General features: G+C 34.6%; 1 protein-coding gene across 1 annotated transcript; it reads left to right on the top strand.

The window, feature by feature from the left end:
* The first annotated feature begins 6,809 nt into the window (after nt 1–6,809).
* On the top strand, nt 6,810–12,471 carry LOC108677748 (sialic acid synthase). Its single transcript, XM_018166018.2, has 8 exons — nt 6,810–7,240; nt 7,668–7,812; nt 8,093–8,308; nt 8,781–8,904; nt 9,474–9,622; nt 10,383–10,466; nt 11,532–11,702; nt 12,015–12,471. The coding sequence occupies exons 2-8, from the start codon at nt 7,684–7,686 to the stop codon at nt 12,198–12,200; spliced, it is 1,059 nt and encodes a 352-aa protein (XP_018021507.1). The 5' UTR covers nt 6,810–7,240; nt 7,668–7,683; the 3' UTR covers nt 12,201–12,471.
* The last annotated feature ends 1,110 nt before the right edge of the window (nt 12,472–13,581 follow it).

Genomic DNA, 13,581 nt, shown 5'->3' with positions numbered 1-13,581 from the left:
AAATGATATCTCAATAGCAGAATTAAATTTAACATTGTCAAATTTTACCGACAGTTTTACGATATGTGTGTATTTAAATGGTACTGAAAATCAATACAAAATAAATACATAGACTGTGAATAAAGTACGATTACTAAGAATATTGCACCATTAATTTACATTATAATTGGTTGCAAACTTTCAATATACTCAACGTTTTCATTTCAGTAGAAAATTTGGTATAGAAACTGTGTAGTCTGTCCACAAATTGCTGCTTGAATGGCATTAGTATTAACAGCGTCTTTGTGTCGTTTATATAGGTACATTTTTTGACTAGAACCCACATAGCCCCGGTTGCGGAGGGATAAGTATATGTACGTACTTTAACTTATTTATGTAGCGATATGAATTTTAAACATGGATGAAATTAATATAAATGGAATAAATTTAAATAAGATAATTTAAGCCAAAACACTTGTAGACTGCCGGAGATTTGCATGAGAGAAAGTAATTCCCCAGTTAATTAATTAATCAAGTCATTGCTTAGCACACAGATTCCTCGCACGAGGTAGCAGCGCTTACGGAGCTGCAACGCGCACATCCTCCCACCTCAGACTCCAGAGAGCGACTAACTCGTTCTATTTTTGTGCTCGGTAATTGCAAGACTTGCGGTAGCCTGCCCTGTCGAGACCTTCCAGTAATTATGATAAAGCAGGATGTTGAAGTGAAGTCAACATCACATTAAATGACTTCTAATTATTGTCGACGAGTGCCTGATTCGCAACAGAATACTGTTTACGGAGAAACGCTGATGAGAAGTAACGGCATGAAAATGCAACGTTCATCACAAATTTTTATGGAATCTCACTTACTACGAGCCGACGAACCACAGCAAAGTAAAAGCAAGGCAGAGAAGTACTCTGCACTTCGCGCCCTCAAGGCACCAACAGTAGCTGCGACTGGAACTATCAGTTCCCCATGTCCGTCATGGTACGCAACTGGACCGGCTCAGAACCTGAGACGGATCTAAGTCAGCAATGCCACTTCGGTTTTGGACAATGATAGATAGAAATTGGCTGTTATATTGACGTTGCAAGGCGGCATTCCAGCGATGCAAGGGAGTCGAACGATACGGTCTGCCATAATTATGATGAGCTTTCACTTGAAGGAAAACATGCCGACTTTACCTAACTCTTGATTTTTTTATGGATGCACAGCTGCTGAAGGTAAGGGACATAAATAATGAATAAACTCTCACCATCGCAGCCATCAACATAAGTCGCGAACACGTATCCTTCTAGGATACGTGGATAAGGGATAAGTTGCGAACACTTCTAGGATAATTTGCTAACACGTAACCTACAATCATAAGTTGCGAACACGTATTTTATTCAGAATTGAGTAAAATGTCTACTTATGTTTAGAAAAATAAGGTTGAAACTTGATTGGCTCGGAAACATGTTGAAATATCCCAATATATATCACGATACGTATATTACTCAACTAATGAATGAATTACATTACTTTTCATTAGTGTAAAGATTGTTTTGATTTTCGTGTTTCTCTAAAATGCAAATTTAGAAAATGTAGAATGCAAGATTTTTGTGGAAGACGTACTGGCAAATTATGATGTGATACTTTTCCAACAGTTTTATAAATGTTCATATAAATAAGCATCAAGTACATGATTTATCGAGAATAAATCGCTTTCTTTCTTCACTTTTAAATCACTTCCCCACAACCTTGAACGAAAGTGCTCCGAATATAATATATATGTAATTGTAGTTATTACTAATTTGCATGAAATTTATTTCTGACCATGCACAATAAATCGAAAATGATGAACTATGCAGTCATAAGGCTATTAAATGGGTGTTCTCTTTCTAAAAAGTTAACTTAAGGGTTGATAATTCCATCATCATTTTGTTTATAATGAATACTCTAGTCGGTAGTTTGCTTCGGAAGTTCACCAAGAATTTAGAAGTAAGGGGAAAGTATATTCAATACTCCATTGAAAACAACTCACAGACCTGCCCCAAGCGGCTCCATCATTAGTTCAAAAAATTCTATGAACATAAAAGCAGTCGTCCAGTGAAAATATAAGTAAAAAAAAAATTAAAATCTAAGTAACAAGAAAACGGCAACTGAACAAAAAACCCTGATGATTCAGAATTTAAAGTGGCTTAGAACTATACGCATTAATAAGACAAGGTCTCAGTTTATAAATATGCAGCGATTCCAAAATCTTTATATTCGAATCAACAGAGGTGGAACCGAGTATCTTGGAGACTTGGAATTGCTCTCACACCCAATCACGTCGCAATGTTCAGCGTTACATTTGATCATTAAAGAACTATTAAATTATATAAGGCCTCGGCAATATCCCATAATAAATTTAAAATGTACACACGTAACTACTCTGAATGAATGCGAGTTGTCTTCTGAAACGTAATATTTTTCTCATATATCTAAAGTATATTCGACGCAGAAATTAAAATATTTCTATATATCAGTAAACATTCAACATGAGTTCGCTGGTCATAATAATTTTAGGACAGCCGGACACGTTTTGGGTTTTCTTAATTCGAAGAAAATTGTTTAGAATTGCAAATAAAATCAATGTGTGAGAATTATGAGAAGGAAGAGAAAGTTTAGAGGCAGATAAAATCCTAAAATCCATCCATCAAGTTATCAACGACATTGTGGAACATTGTGAAAATAAAATATATCAGTGTACCATACAAAAACTTTCTAATAGAATATAAAAAAACATATGAGCCCACAACTATGTTATTTTAGAAAATTTAGAAAATACATAATGTTCAACAGTTGCTAAATAAATTATTAAAGTAGCATAATTTAGATCTCCTTTTTTATCTTATAAAATGAGAGATTCTCTATACTCCTTTAAACAAAATTTACACTCACAACAAGAAAAAATATCTCGTTTAATATGGATTTATTTGTTCATAGGTTCTCACGATCAGTGTTTGCATGAAGTGTGAATTTTTTTAATTGGGTCCAAAAAGAGAATGACTATCGATATTCAATGAAATGCCTTACCTGCTTCACAACCTACCCTACGAATTATAAAAGGCTTCTGCTATATTCCATCTGCACTCTAAAATGTAACACTCCTCGAGACTCAGCGGGTAAACTTCGCGTATCTGCAAACTTTTCATCCGATGACTAGGATGTTTATCCAATCTTTGAGAAATTGGTGGACAAATAATTTTTTTAAGGAACTGTCCAAGGAAATATTACGTATCATTAATTGCATTACGACATGGAAATATGATTCAATAATAATAATATGATTCAATATGATTATATTATTGTATTAGGACAGGAAATATAATTAGGAGCAATCGCGCGGCTATGGGTAAGTAACGCTTTGTATCAGCGCGAGTAACGACGAATATTTCCGGTTTTCAGCTTGAATAACTCTTAGCATTTCTGAGCATCAGCTTGAGTAACTTTAAGGTAACTCCGAGTATCAGCTCGAGTTAATCTTGGTAACTTTCAGTATGCGAGTAAGTAGGGTAACATGGGGCAGCGAGCCATGCACTGCGGGTCATGGGCCCATAGCGGGTTTCTCGCTAAGTATGGCAGATATTGGTCCGTGTTCTCTACCGCCGGTCGACAGTTTCACTGGGATGAAGTGTACGGATTAACGTTTTGCTAAGTGTTTGCGGTATTAAGCTATTTGTGAATTACTGTTTTAGCCTAGATGAAAATTTTTTTGCTGCTAAATAAAACTGTTTTTGGTTACTGTAGATGAAGCTTTTGAAAGTACTGTGAATTATATTTTAAAATTAATATTTATAGGAATAATTTTGAGATCAAGTTTAGAGTATTAGCTTTTAATATAAAATTTTGACCCGATATAAATTGAAATGATACCTAGTGGGGCAACGGGCCCACGCCTGTCACGGGGCAAAGCGCCCATGGTGAAGTCTTGTGTATATAGATCATTAGATTTGTCTCAACGACAAATCTAATGATCTATATGGACAAATCTAATGATCGATGGGCGGCTGATTTACAGAATTTCGAGTTTCAAAGCAGGTGCATCGTATACGTGCGATGCTATGAACGCTCAAATAGTAAAATTAAAAACCGGTGCTCCATTGACTAGCTTTTTGAATTACAAATTACATTTCATATTGCATGAGTTTTTGATTTGCCGCCTCAAGGCAGCAGGTTTAGTTTCTAATTATGCGTATTTATGACCCCCTCATCGAGATATTGACTCTTGCCTTGCCAAAAGTTGATTTCAGTCAACACCAATGAGCCAAAAGTTGATGACTTTTTATGGTGTTGGCTGAAATCACGATTAGGTGCGAATTCTCTGCACATAATATCTGGATTATGGACGAAACTGGAACGAATTTTTTTCTGACCAACTAAATATATTTTTTCTAGTCATGGATACATTTTTTCATGTCAAGGACGAATTTTTTATCGCAAGGATATATTTTTCATGTCAAGGATATATGTATATTTTTATGTCAATGAAATATTTTTCTTCACGTCAGTGATAGATTTTTTAAGCCAAGAGTATATTTTTTTCAAACTAAGGATATGATTTTTTGAGTTGTTAATAAATGAATAAATGTCTTTTTTTTATTACATTTATCTTATTTTTAACTCTATAGTGTTGTTTTATCATTTTTAAACGAAAAATATGCAATTGTGGTAAAGGGACCAGGGGTGGGCGCTTTGCCCCAAGCCTAGGGTTCCATTGCCCCCGGGGTGGGGCACTGGGCCCATTTTGACACTTTTTACAAAATAGTGTTTCATTAAAAAGTGAATAACTCTATAGGCGTCTAATTCACATCATACATTCCTCATTAGTTGTACCTTTAAACAAAACAAAGAAGCAGCTCGTATCAATTAAAACTTCATCAAAAATGTAGTTTAAAAAAAGGGGGGGGGCACGCTGCCCCATGTTGCCCTTAACTACGGGTAAGCCTGGGTATCAGCTTGAGTTACCCAGGTAACGATGCGTATAATCTAGTGTACCTTTAATTAATGACTCAGAGATATTTTAAAAGAGCTGAAGCATCACGGGATTGCTAACAATGTTTAATTATAGATCGCTGAGTATCAAGTTGAAATGAAATTATATATAAAATTACGATCAAAATTAAAGGTTTAGATGAAATTATGGTATTAATATAATGATGGTGTATAAAAATGCTGGTGTACAGAATGTAAAGGCCGATTTTAAATGAGGATGTAGATAAAAGATAATCTGAGTGTATTTTTAATAGCAATTGTGACTTTTAGCCTCAGTAAATGAAATATTGAGGCTAAAATTATAAAATAAATATCGACGAAGTGCGCACGAAGTAAACATGTTTCGCTTCTAACACGATACTCAAAGTGTAGGATTTATCTTTTAACCTAGGTAAGAGAAATCGTTAGGTTCTACCATGAATTCCTTATAGAGTTCGAACCACGTGAGCATCGCGCCTTTTAAATTTATATGGTTGAGAAATATCTAATTAAGGTAGATATTTTATTGACTCATATAAAATAAAATAATGTAAATAAAATTAAAAGCTATCGACAAATTAATTTTAAAAGTAGTTCGTAAGTAGACAGGCGACTTACCTTTTTCTTGAAGTGGTTAAAGGCGAACGAAGAGCTGAGCTTTAAATCTGCTTAAAATTATCAGTCCGGCACTTTAGTTTACTGACTTTCTGGAAATTAATAACAAGAAAACTGACCTGCAAGAGCAATACGTGGATTTAAACATTATACATAAATATGCGAAAAGTTTTAGAGTTTTTTAATTGAAGATGTTGAATTTTAGTCCCCTGTTAACTGTTTCAACACACTAGATTTCAGATGAAATTTTGAATACAAAATCCATTCAATTTTACTTAAATTTCACACTCACGGGAAACGAAATTTTTCATCACGGTAAAATTTAGGCTTCTCGTGGAGAAAATTTAAAATATATAAATATTTATATATAAAAATATATAAAATATAGGTTTCGTGAGGTTCAGTATGGAGTTATATAATTTGCATGAACTGCTTAAAACTTCGTTATTACTGCAGTGATCATATTAAATACGTCATCGTATTGTATGTCAAGTGGGTGTTGGCTAGCTGGTCACTGCACATACAAACACGATGTTTGAGCGACATTTAATATAAACATAATCCATAAACTTTTATTCAACGCATCACTCACAATTCAGAAATTTTCGTATATTAATCACTCATTACGAATTAGTGAACGATGGGCGGATGATTTACAGAATTTCGAGTTTCAAAGCAGGTGCATCGTATACGTGCGATGATATGAACGCTCAAATATTAAAATTAAAAACCGGTGCTCCATTGCAATGCCTTCTTAACGGTCTTTATTTTGCGTCACTGTTTTCGTACTTTATTTCATCTTTGATCGATATAATCAGTGAAAACTCTGACAGAAACCAGAGTCTGCGCGCAAAGACTGTATGAACATGACTCAGAAACAGGCGAGCTCTGGCGAGAGCAGCGCCAGTGGCTGAACTGCGGCCGAGTTGCGAACTAACAGCCGTGTAACGATCGGCAGCAGCTCAAGCCTTGCAGACAACATCACCTCAGAGCTCAGATAGATTTGTCAAAACTTTCTTATAAATAATTAAGCATGAAATAAAATGATTCTAATTTTATGAAATGATTAATTTACCATTCGTATCGAGTTTCCAGTGTAACCTTTACACTGAAATTGAGATGGATGAAGTTTTATTGTGTTTTGACACACCGGCTTTGACATGCGCACTAGGATGTAAACACACCATCAGTCATTTAGAGTAGGATCCCCTCGCCAGACGCAGTGCCTCGCAGGATTCCTCTGGTGTTGAATTTCACTTACTGAAATTTCTCATTTGCTAACGCCGCTGCTAATGTCATGATACTTCGGTATTTTAGCGACGTGGTTCTGAACGTGGAAAATATTGCACGAGATAAATAATAACTCTGTTAATTATAAAGTGAAAAAGTTTCTGTGTGAAAACTGCCGAGACAAAGTAAGCAAACCGAGCCCAGTCAAGTGCAAGAGCGGTGATGGAAAACAGTCTTGGTACAAGGTAGCATTTATTGAATTTGATAATCGTCGTCATAAAAATAATTTATCGTCGTCGTAAAAATAACGTCAAAACAAGACAATTTTTACCTCTTTGACCTACCTTTAAACTGCTCCCAATAAAACAAAAAGAATTGCCGACTCTTCTGAATTATTCAAACGAACTCAAAGTTGGTAAGAACTCACACACCATATTTCGTAGTAGGTTAGCAAAAATAATCGTTAATTTTTAGCAGTGGCCGCGTTATGAATTTGTCGAAAGATTTAGTCCCGCTGAGGTACTCAATTTAGAATTTAAAATTAAATTAAAGTTAAAACAATAATTAAATATTATGCGTCACAATAATGTTGAAATAATTAAATATTATACGTCTCAATAACTCCAGGAGTGACCATATCATTAAGGAGCCTGGGCCATTAGAGTTGGTGTCTGTGAAGTCTACCGTCTAGAGTGTTATTGATATAGAATTAATGAAACATTATTCTTCAAAATAATTCCAGGTGCAACCATAGCAATATTGAGCCACTGGAGTTGAAGTAGCGAAGGTATATTTTTGAGGGAACCAGTGATATTGAATATTATTCTTCACAATAATTCCAGGTGTGACCATAGCAATATGGAGCCACTAGAGTTGGTGCCCGGAAGGTATATCGGAGAAGGACAGCCTTGCTTCATCATCGCAGAAATCGGACAGAATCATCAGGGCTGTGTGGAGACAGCTAAGACTCTCGTCAGAAAGGCCAAGGTGCTCATAAATGCTCTGAGATGACAATTTTTACAAATAAATTGCTATGGAATTTCATTAATCGTTGTAATTGAACACTGTTTTTTTTACATTTATAATGTATTCATTATATTCTGATCAGTTTAATGCTGCTCACTGGATCGCTGTGTGAAATTATTGTGCTGTCATTTGCAAAAAATGTATTGCGATGATCCTCGTTAATTAAATTGAATTATTGAAAGTTCATCAGATAAATAAATAAATAAATTGGATGTTGTTACGTCTCTGATATCTCTAACAGGAAAGTGGGGCGGACTGTGTAAAGCTACAAAAATCTTGCTTGTCATCGAAGTTCACCCAGGCAGCTCTGGACCGGCCATACGAAGGTCCACACGCTCTCGGCCCAACTTACGGAGAACATAAGCAGAAACTCGAGCTCTCCGAGCAGCAGTTCAGAGAAATACAAGACTATGCGACGTCAATTAACATGCCTCTCACTGCGTCTGCCATGGATGCGGTACGTCAATTGTTAATTCATATTTCAATATCGACATTGATACTGAGATCGTGTGAATATGTCTGTTTTTTTTCATTTAATTATTTTGAGTATCATCGATTGAATTTTTATTTAATTTTCTATTAAATTTTATCGTAGTTTTTCACATTAAATTAAATTCCGTATAGTTTATCTACTGAGCAGAGACTTTGACGTCTCCTGAAGTAAATATCAGTCTCACGACTGTGCAATTTGATTTTTAAAGTAAACTAATCACATTTCAAAATTTCATGTATGATCACCAAGAAGAAGTTAATTATGTTTGAAACTGCTGAATTGCCAACCATTATTTCTGTTCCACTCCATCTCGTGTAGCTTCCGATGTAATTAACCCTCGCTCACATCAAAGCTATATTATAGGCAATAATTTCGTCTTCATTATTCAGATCATCATTGTTACCTTCATTCCCTATATTATCTTTGATTTTTTTAGCCTTCATTGGACTTCCTGGATGCAGTGAACGTGCCTTTCATTAAGATCGGGTCCGGGGACGTGTGTAACCTTCCGTTGATCAGGAGAGCCGCAGCAACGAGACGGCCGCTCGTCATTTCAACCGGTTAGTAATCACGCCTCAATTAATATTGCTGTTTATTTAGGGAATGAACTGTTATAATGGGGTATAAGTCCTTTTTGATCGAGGCTACGTTTTTTTGTTGGTCAAGAAGATAGTTAAATCCTGGGTACATTATCCGTGGATTTTTCACATTCCAGTTCATCGATTGAGAATAATATAATTTTTTCCGAAAACAAGATGCTTTATATATATTAAATAAAATCATCTTTATATATTTCTTGCTCCCGCAGATAATTTTCAATATTGTGCTGTGTTTAAAACTATAAACATTAGTTATTCGAACGTTGCTTCAGGATATTCTAAGGTGAAAATGATACCCGAGCTCTGATCACTTATTTTTTCTTATTCATTTGATGAAATTCATTCGCACGCAACCATGAGTATTCAATGAGATACGAATTTGAAATCAATGATCGTTTGTAAATATAAATTGTTTATGAGGTGGAGATAAAATAAACAAAAATAAAAATACATTAAAATAGAAAACAAATAAAAATATATAAAAATCCTAGTATATAGCATTTTATCTAAAACTAGAATTATGATTACAGGCATGAGTGACTTTGACTGGGTACGCACGGTATATCAGGACCTGACCGACATATCGCCTGGTACAGCTCTGGTACTCTTGCAGTGTACCTCATCGTACCCCACTCCTGCGCACCATGCGCACCTCAGAGTACTTGATACCTACGCCCAGGTAATTAGTGCTTCTTATTCCTACCACAAAAATATATATTTCGTTCGGTAAAACTTTTTACTCGTTTTTTTTTCGAAATTCAGATTCTCGCAAATTCATATCTTTTCATTATTGTGATTAAGCCGTGTTTTATTTATGAGTTCAATGTTTTGTGCTAACGTGGATAAACTTCTTTTTTTTATTAATTCTTATGTTTTCTTCGGTTTAATGCCTGCGAGAAACACATTTTTTATTGATATTATGCATTTATTCTTTACCTAATTACGGGCAAGATTTAGTCTTTAAGCACAGTTTCGTGCAATGTATCAATTATTGTCTTTAACATTGAACATTGCTTAGCATCAATGATAACAATCACTTGACATAGCATCATGATATTTTGTATTGTCAATGCATTTTGAATTTGAGAATTTCTAGTTAAAGTTGGCTGTTCACTCTAATTTGTTGAATCTCAAATATAACAAAATTTCAAACCCAAGTGATATAAGAATGACTAATGTTGCTTACTTCTAAATTACTGTTAATACTTTAGAGACTTATTCATTTGGGATTATTCGGTGTTCAAATATTTTCTGCCGTTAAAACTGCATTGTTTCTAATAACTCGGGTTTTATCATCCACATGGCAAATTTTATGTTTATTTTTTTTATTCTAAATTGAGAGTAAAGTTTTACTTTAACGAAGTGTCTTTAATTGCGATTGTGATCAAAGATAAATAGTTTTGAAACGGGTTTAACTTTAAAAAAATGTCATTTGGCAGGTATTTCCTCGGGCTCATATCGGCTACTCCGGCCATGAGGAGGGCATATACATCAGCGTCGCCGCGGCCGCGAGAGGAGCCAGGGTACCTGACAGATACTATATAATTATTAGTTATTTTTATTTAATATTTGCAATAAATTGTAATGTAATATTAAATATTATTGTAATGCAATGTAATATTAAATTGTGTAATGGTGGATAATTCTTAAATTGTATAAAGTAATGTGTACAGTTCAAACATCGAATGACGAGTTTCGTAATGAATTTGATGCATTAACTCAGTGCTCGAGCAGTTTTGCGGTTCTATTGGATGTGATAATAATATAATAATGCATATTTAGTAACGTATTTAGTGTTGGAATCGCACAATTATATCCTAAGTATAATAGCAGATGAGGTAACGTAAAAGATTATGAGGTTTTATTAATCTAAGGAACGATAAGTAACGCTCACCCACATTCATACTCTAAACTCTCATGAATTACCCCAATTACCTCACAATTACCCCATTAAACATTATAATTATCGAAGTTGACTTTATTTTCATGGATTTTGTCAACTTAACTGACACATTTTCTTGGTTCAATTAGGCGTGTAGTTACGCTAAATCTGTGTCTTTTTGTGACGCAAATTTCTTAAATAACGTTATTATTTGTTTACAATAATAATATATTACAAAATAGAGTGATATGTTTTGGGTTCTTGAGCGACACATGGCGCTGAGCAAGCATTATAAAATTATGTCATTTGCTTTAGGTTCTGGAAAAAAAGTTTTTAAAAATATTATAAAACAGCGTAATATTTTCTAGGTTATAGAGCATCACGAGACGCTAAGCAAATATTATAAAGTAAAGTAATATTTTTAATTTCTGCAGTAATGTCTGGCGGAAATAATAGAGAGCCGTGAGACACTTTCTAATTCTCGTATGTCGCGTGACGCTGAGCAAGGATTATACAATAATGTGACATGTTCTATAGGTTCAGGATTAACTTTTGGGGGAAATATTAGTAAATAGTATAATATTTTCTATATAGGTTCTAGCACATCACGTGATGCTGAGCAAGGATTATAAATGGTGTGAGAGTGTCTATAGGTTCAAAATTAACTTTTTGGAAAAATGTTCGAAAATATTGTAATATTTTCTAGGTTCTAGAGCGTCACGTAACGCTGAGCAAGGACCAGCAGGGCAGTGACCACCGCTGTTCGCTGGAGCCCTCGCAGCTGAGGGAGCTGGTGCAGGCAGTGCGGTGTGTCGAGGCTGCCCTCGGATCACCCCTCAAGGCCTTGCAGCCCTCGGAGGAAGCCTGTCACAGGAAGGTAAGGTTACCTGAAATACTAGATTATATTAAAACTAGGATAATAAATTCTAGGGTTGCCATATTTTAGTAGACAATGGGTTCAGGTTAAAAAATTGATTATCAACGTGATTTTTTTCGCAATATACAGAAAAATGAGAAAATTTATCATTTACCTGACTTATATACCAAACTAGGCATGAAAATAGAAAAATACTATTCTGTGGAATGTAAAAAAATGTTGAGTCTGCATTTAGAAGGTTTATATTTGTTGGCAGTCCTTTTATTTGACCAATAGTCATGTCGACTGCATTTTATGACGCGTTCCTTACAGCTCGGCAAATCAGTGGTTGCAGCTCGGGACCTCCCCAGTGGACACATCCTGACGGAGGAAGACATGGTCGTGAAGGTGGCAGAGCCTCCAGGGGCATCAGGCATGATGTTCTATTCCTTCGTCGGTAGAAAGCTGAACAAAGATGTTCCTATTGACGGCTCCATCTTGGAAGAAGATATTTCTTGAGGAGAAAGAAGTTGTAGCAAAACTAACAAAGACGGACATATTGATTACAATAAAAGACGAATCGCAGAATGGGTTCGTCAACAGAAGATTACAATATAGAGAAATACAATACCGTAGCAATTGGTTGAACTCGGGTTGGAAGGCCAATATGATTTTACGACTAGAAGGGAACTGAATAGAAAATGTGCGGGGTAAATTGTGTAAAAGAATTCAGTGGCAACCAGATTATTTTATTATTAGAAATTTTCTATACACAGAAAAAATGAACGATTTCATTGAGAAAAATCCGGATAAAATATTAAAGCTAAGGTTTTAAATTAAACTTAATATCTCATTGGTGTCTTTTTTTACTGGATTGAAAAACTGAACGCACTTTAGTATTGTGAAATGTTTTCTGGACAATATTATTTTAAAGATAAGAGAAAATCATATCCGTCAATGTACGGTTTGCAATTTTCTAATGAGAAAGAGTTATTAAAATTATTGTAGTTGTACTAGTGAAATAATTGGATACATTATCGACGAAACGCGATTATCACTTAAATGCCACAAATAAAGTCACTGGCAATTTTATTAAAATTTGTGCTTCACAAACTCACCTGAAGACCGAAATCCTTTTTCTAGGCTGTAAACAGGGTGTAGGAACTTCTATATTGGAAGATATCGCTATCAAATAGAATATTTATTCCTAATTTCAATGGTTAGATTAAACTTGGTTTGATATAATTATTATTTGGCTTATGCTGGCGTTATAACCCTGCTCGTGTAATATGCATTCACCTTAGCTTTTTTAGCAGCGATTGAGCTTTTTTGTTGCTACAGAAATGGGCTCTAGCAGCTAATTAATGACATAATTTTTCATTATTCATTAAAGCGCAGATTAATAAGATCATTTTTTTATTCATAAGTTGTCTAATAATATGAGTATTTTCAGCTATAAAGGTGGCGCTATGCAGAAAATTTTCTAATGGGACAGTATCTTCAACATGCGGTGTTTTTATTACACGTGGCTACGAGCAATGAAACAATTAGCCAATATTTATGATTAAAAATTTTCAGGAAAAAGTAATGATGTTTTAGGTTGAGGCCATTATTTGATTCATTCCATTTTGGAGAAGCAAATTAATCCTCTAGAGCTTCTACTAAGGATGTAATTTTTGCATTTTTAAAGTACGCAACTGAAGAAATGATCAACTAATTTGTATCTTCTTTTTTTGTCGTCTGAAGGACAGATATGTATGATTGATAAGTAAGATAGTAATTAGAAAATAACTTCATAACATTCACATTAAAGGAAGTGTCTATTTCTGAATTAATTTTGGCTCTTCACCGACGGAATGATATACACGGCCTTTTAAGTTATATTAAAAGTAAAGACTAG

The sequence above is a fragment of the Hyalella azteca genome, unplaced genomic scaffold (assembly GCF_000764305.2).
Source record: "Hyalella azteca isolate HAZT.00-mixed unplaced genomic scaffold, Hazt_2.0.2 contig16248, whole genome shotgun sequence".
In the NCBI taxonomy this organism is placed as follows: Eukaryota; Metazoa; Arthropoda; class Malacostraca; order Amphipoda; family Hyalellidae; genus Hyalella; species Hyalella azteca.
This window is presented reverse-complemented; position numbering and strand designations above follow the sequence as displayed.

Excerpts from the sequence above, each read along its gene's own strand:
- LOC108677748 (XM_018166018.2), top strand. The coding sequence starts at position 7,684 with ATGGAGCCACTAGAGTTGGTGCCCGGAAGGTATATCGGAGAAGGACAG. Across the intron at positions 8,309-8,780 it reads CTGCGTCTGCCATGGATGCG|CCTTCATTGGACTTCCTGGA; the intron begins GTACGTCAATTG and ends TGATTTTTTTAG. Across the intron at positions 9,623-10,382 it reads TACTTGATACCTACGCCCAG|GTATTTCCTCGGGCTCATAT; the intron begins GTAATTAGTGCT and ends GTCATTTGGCAG.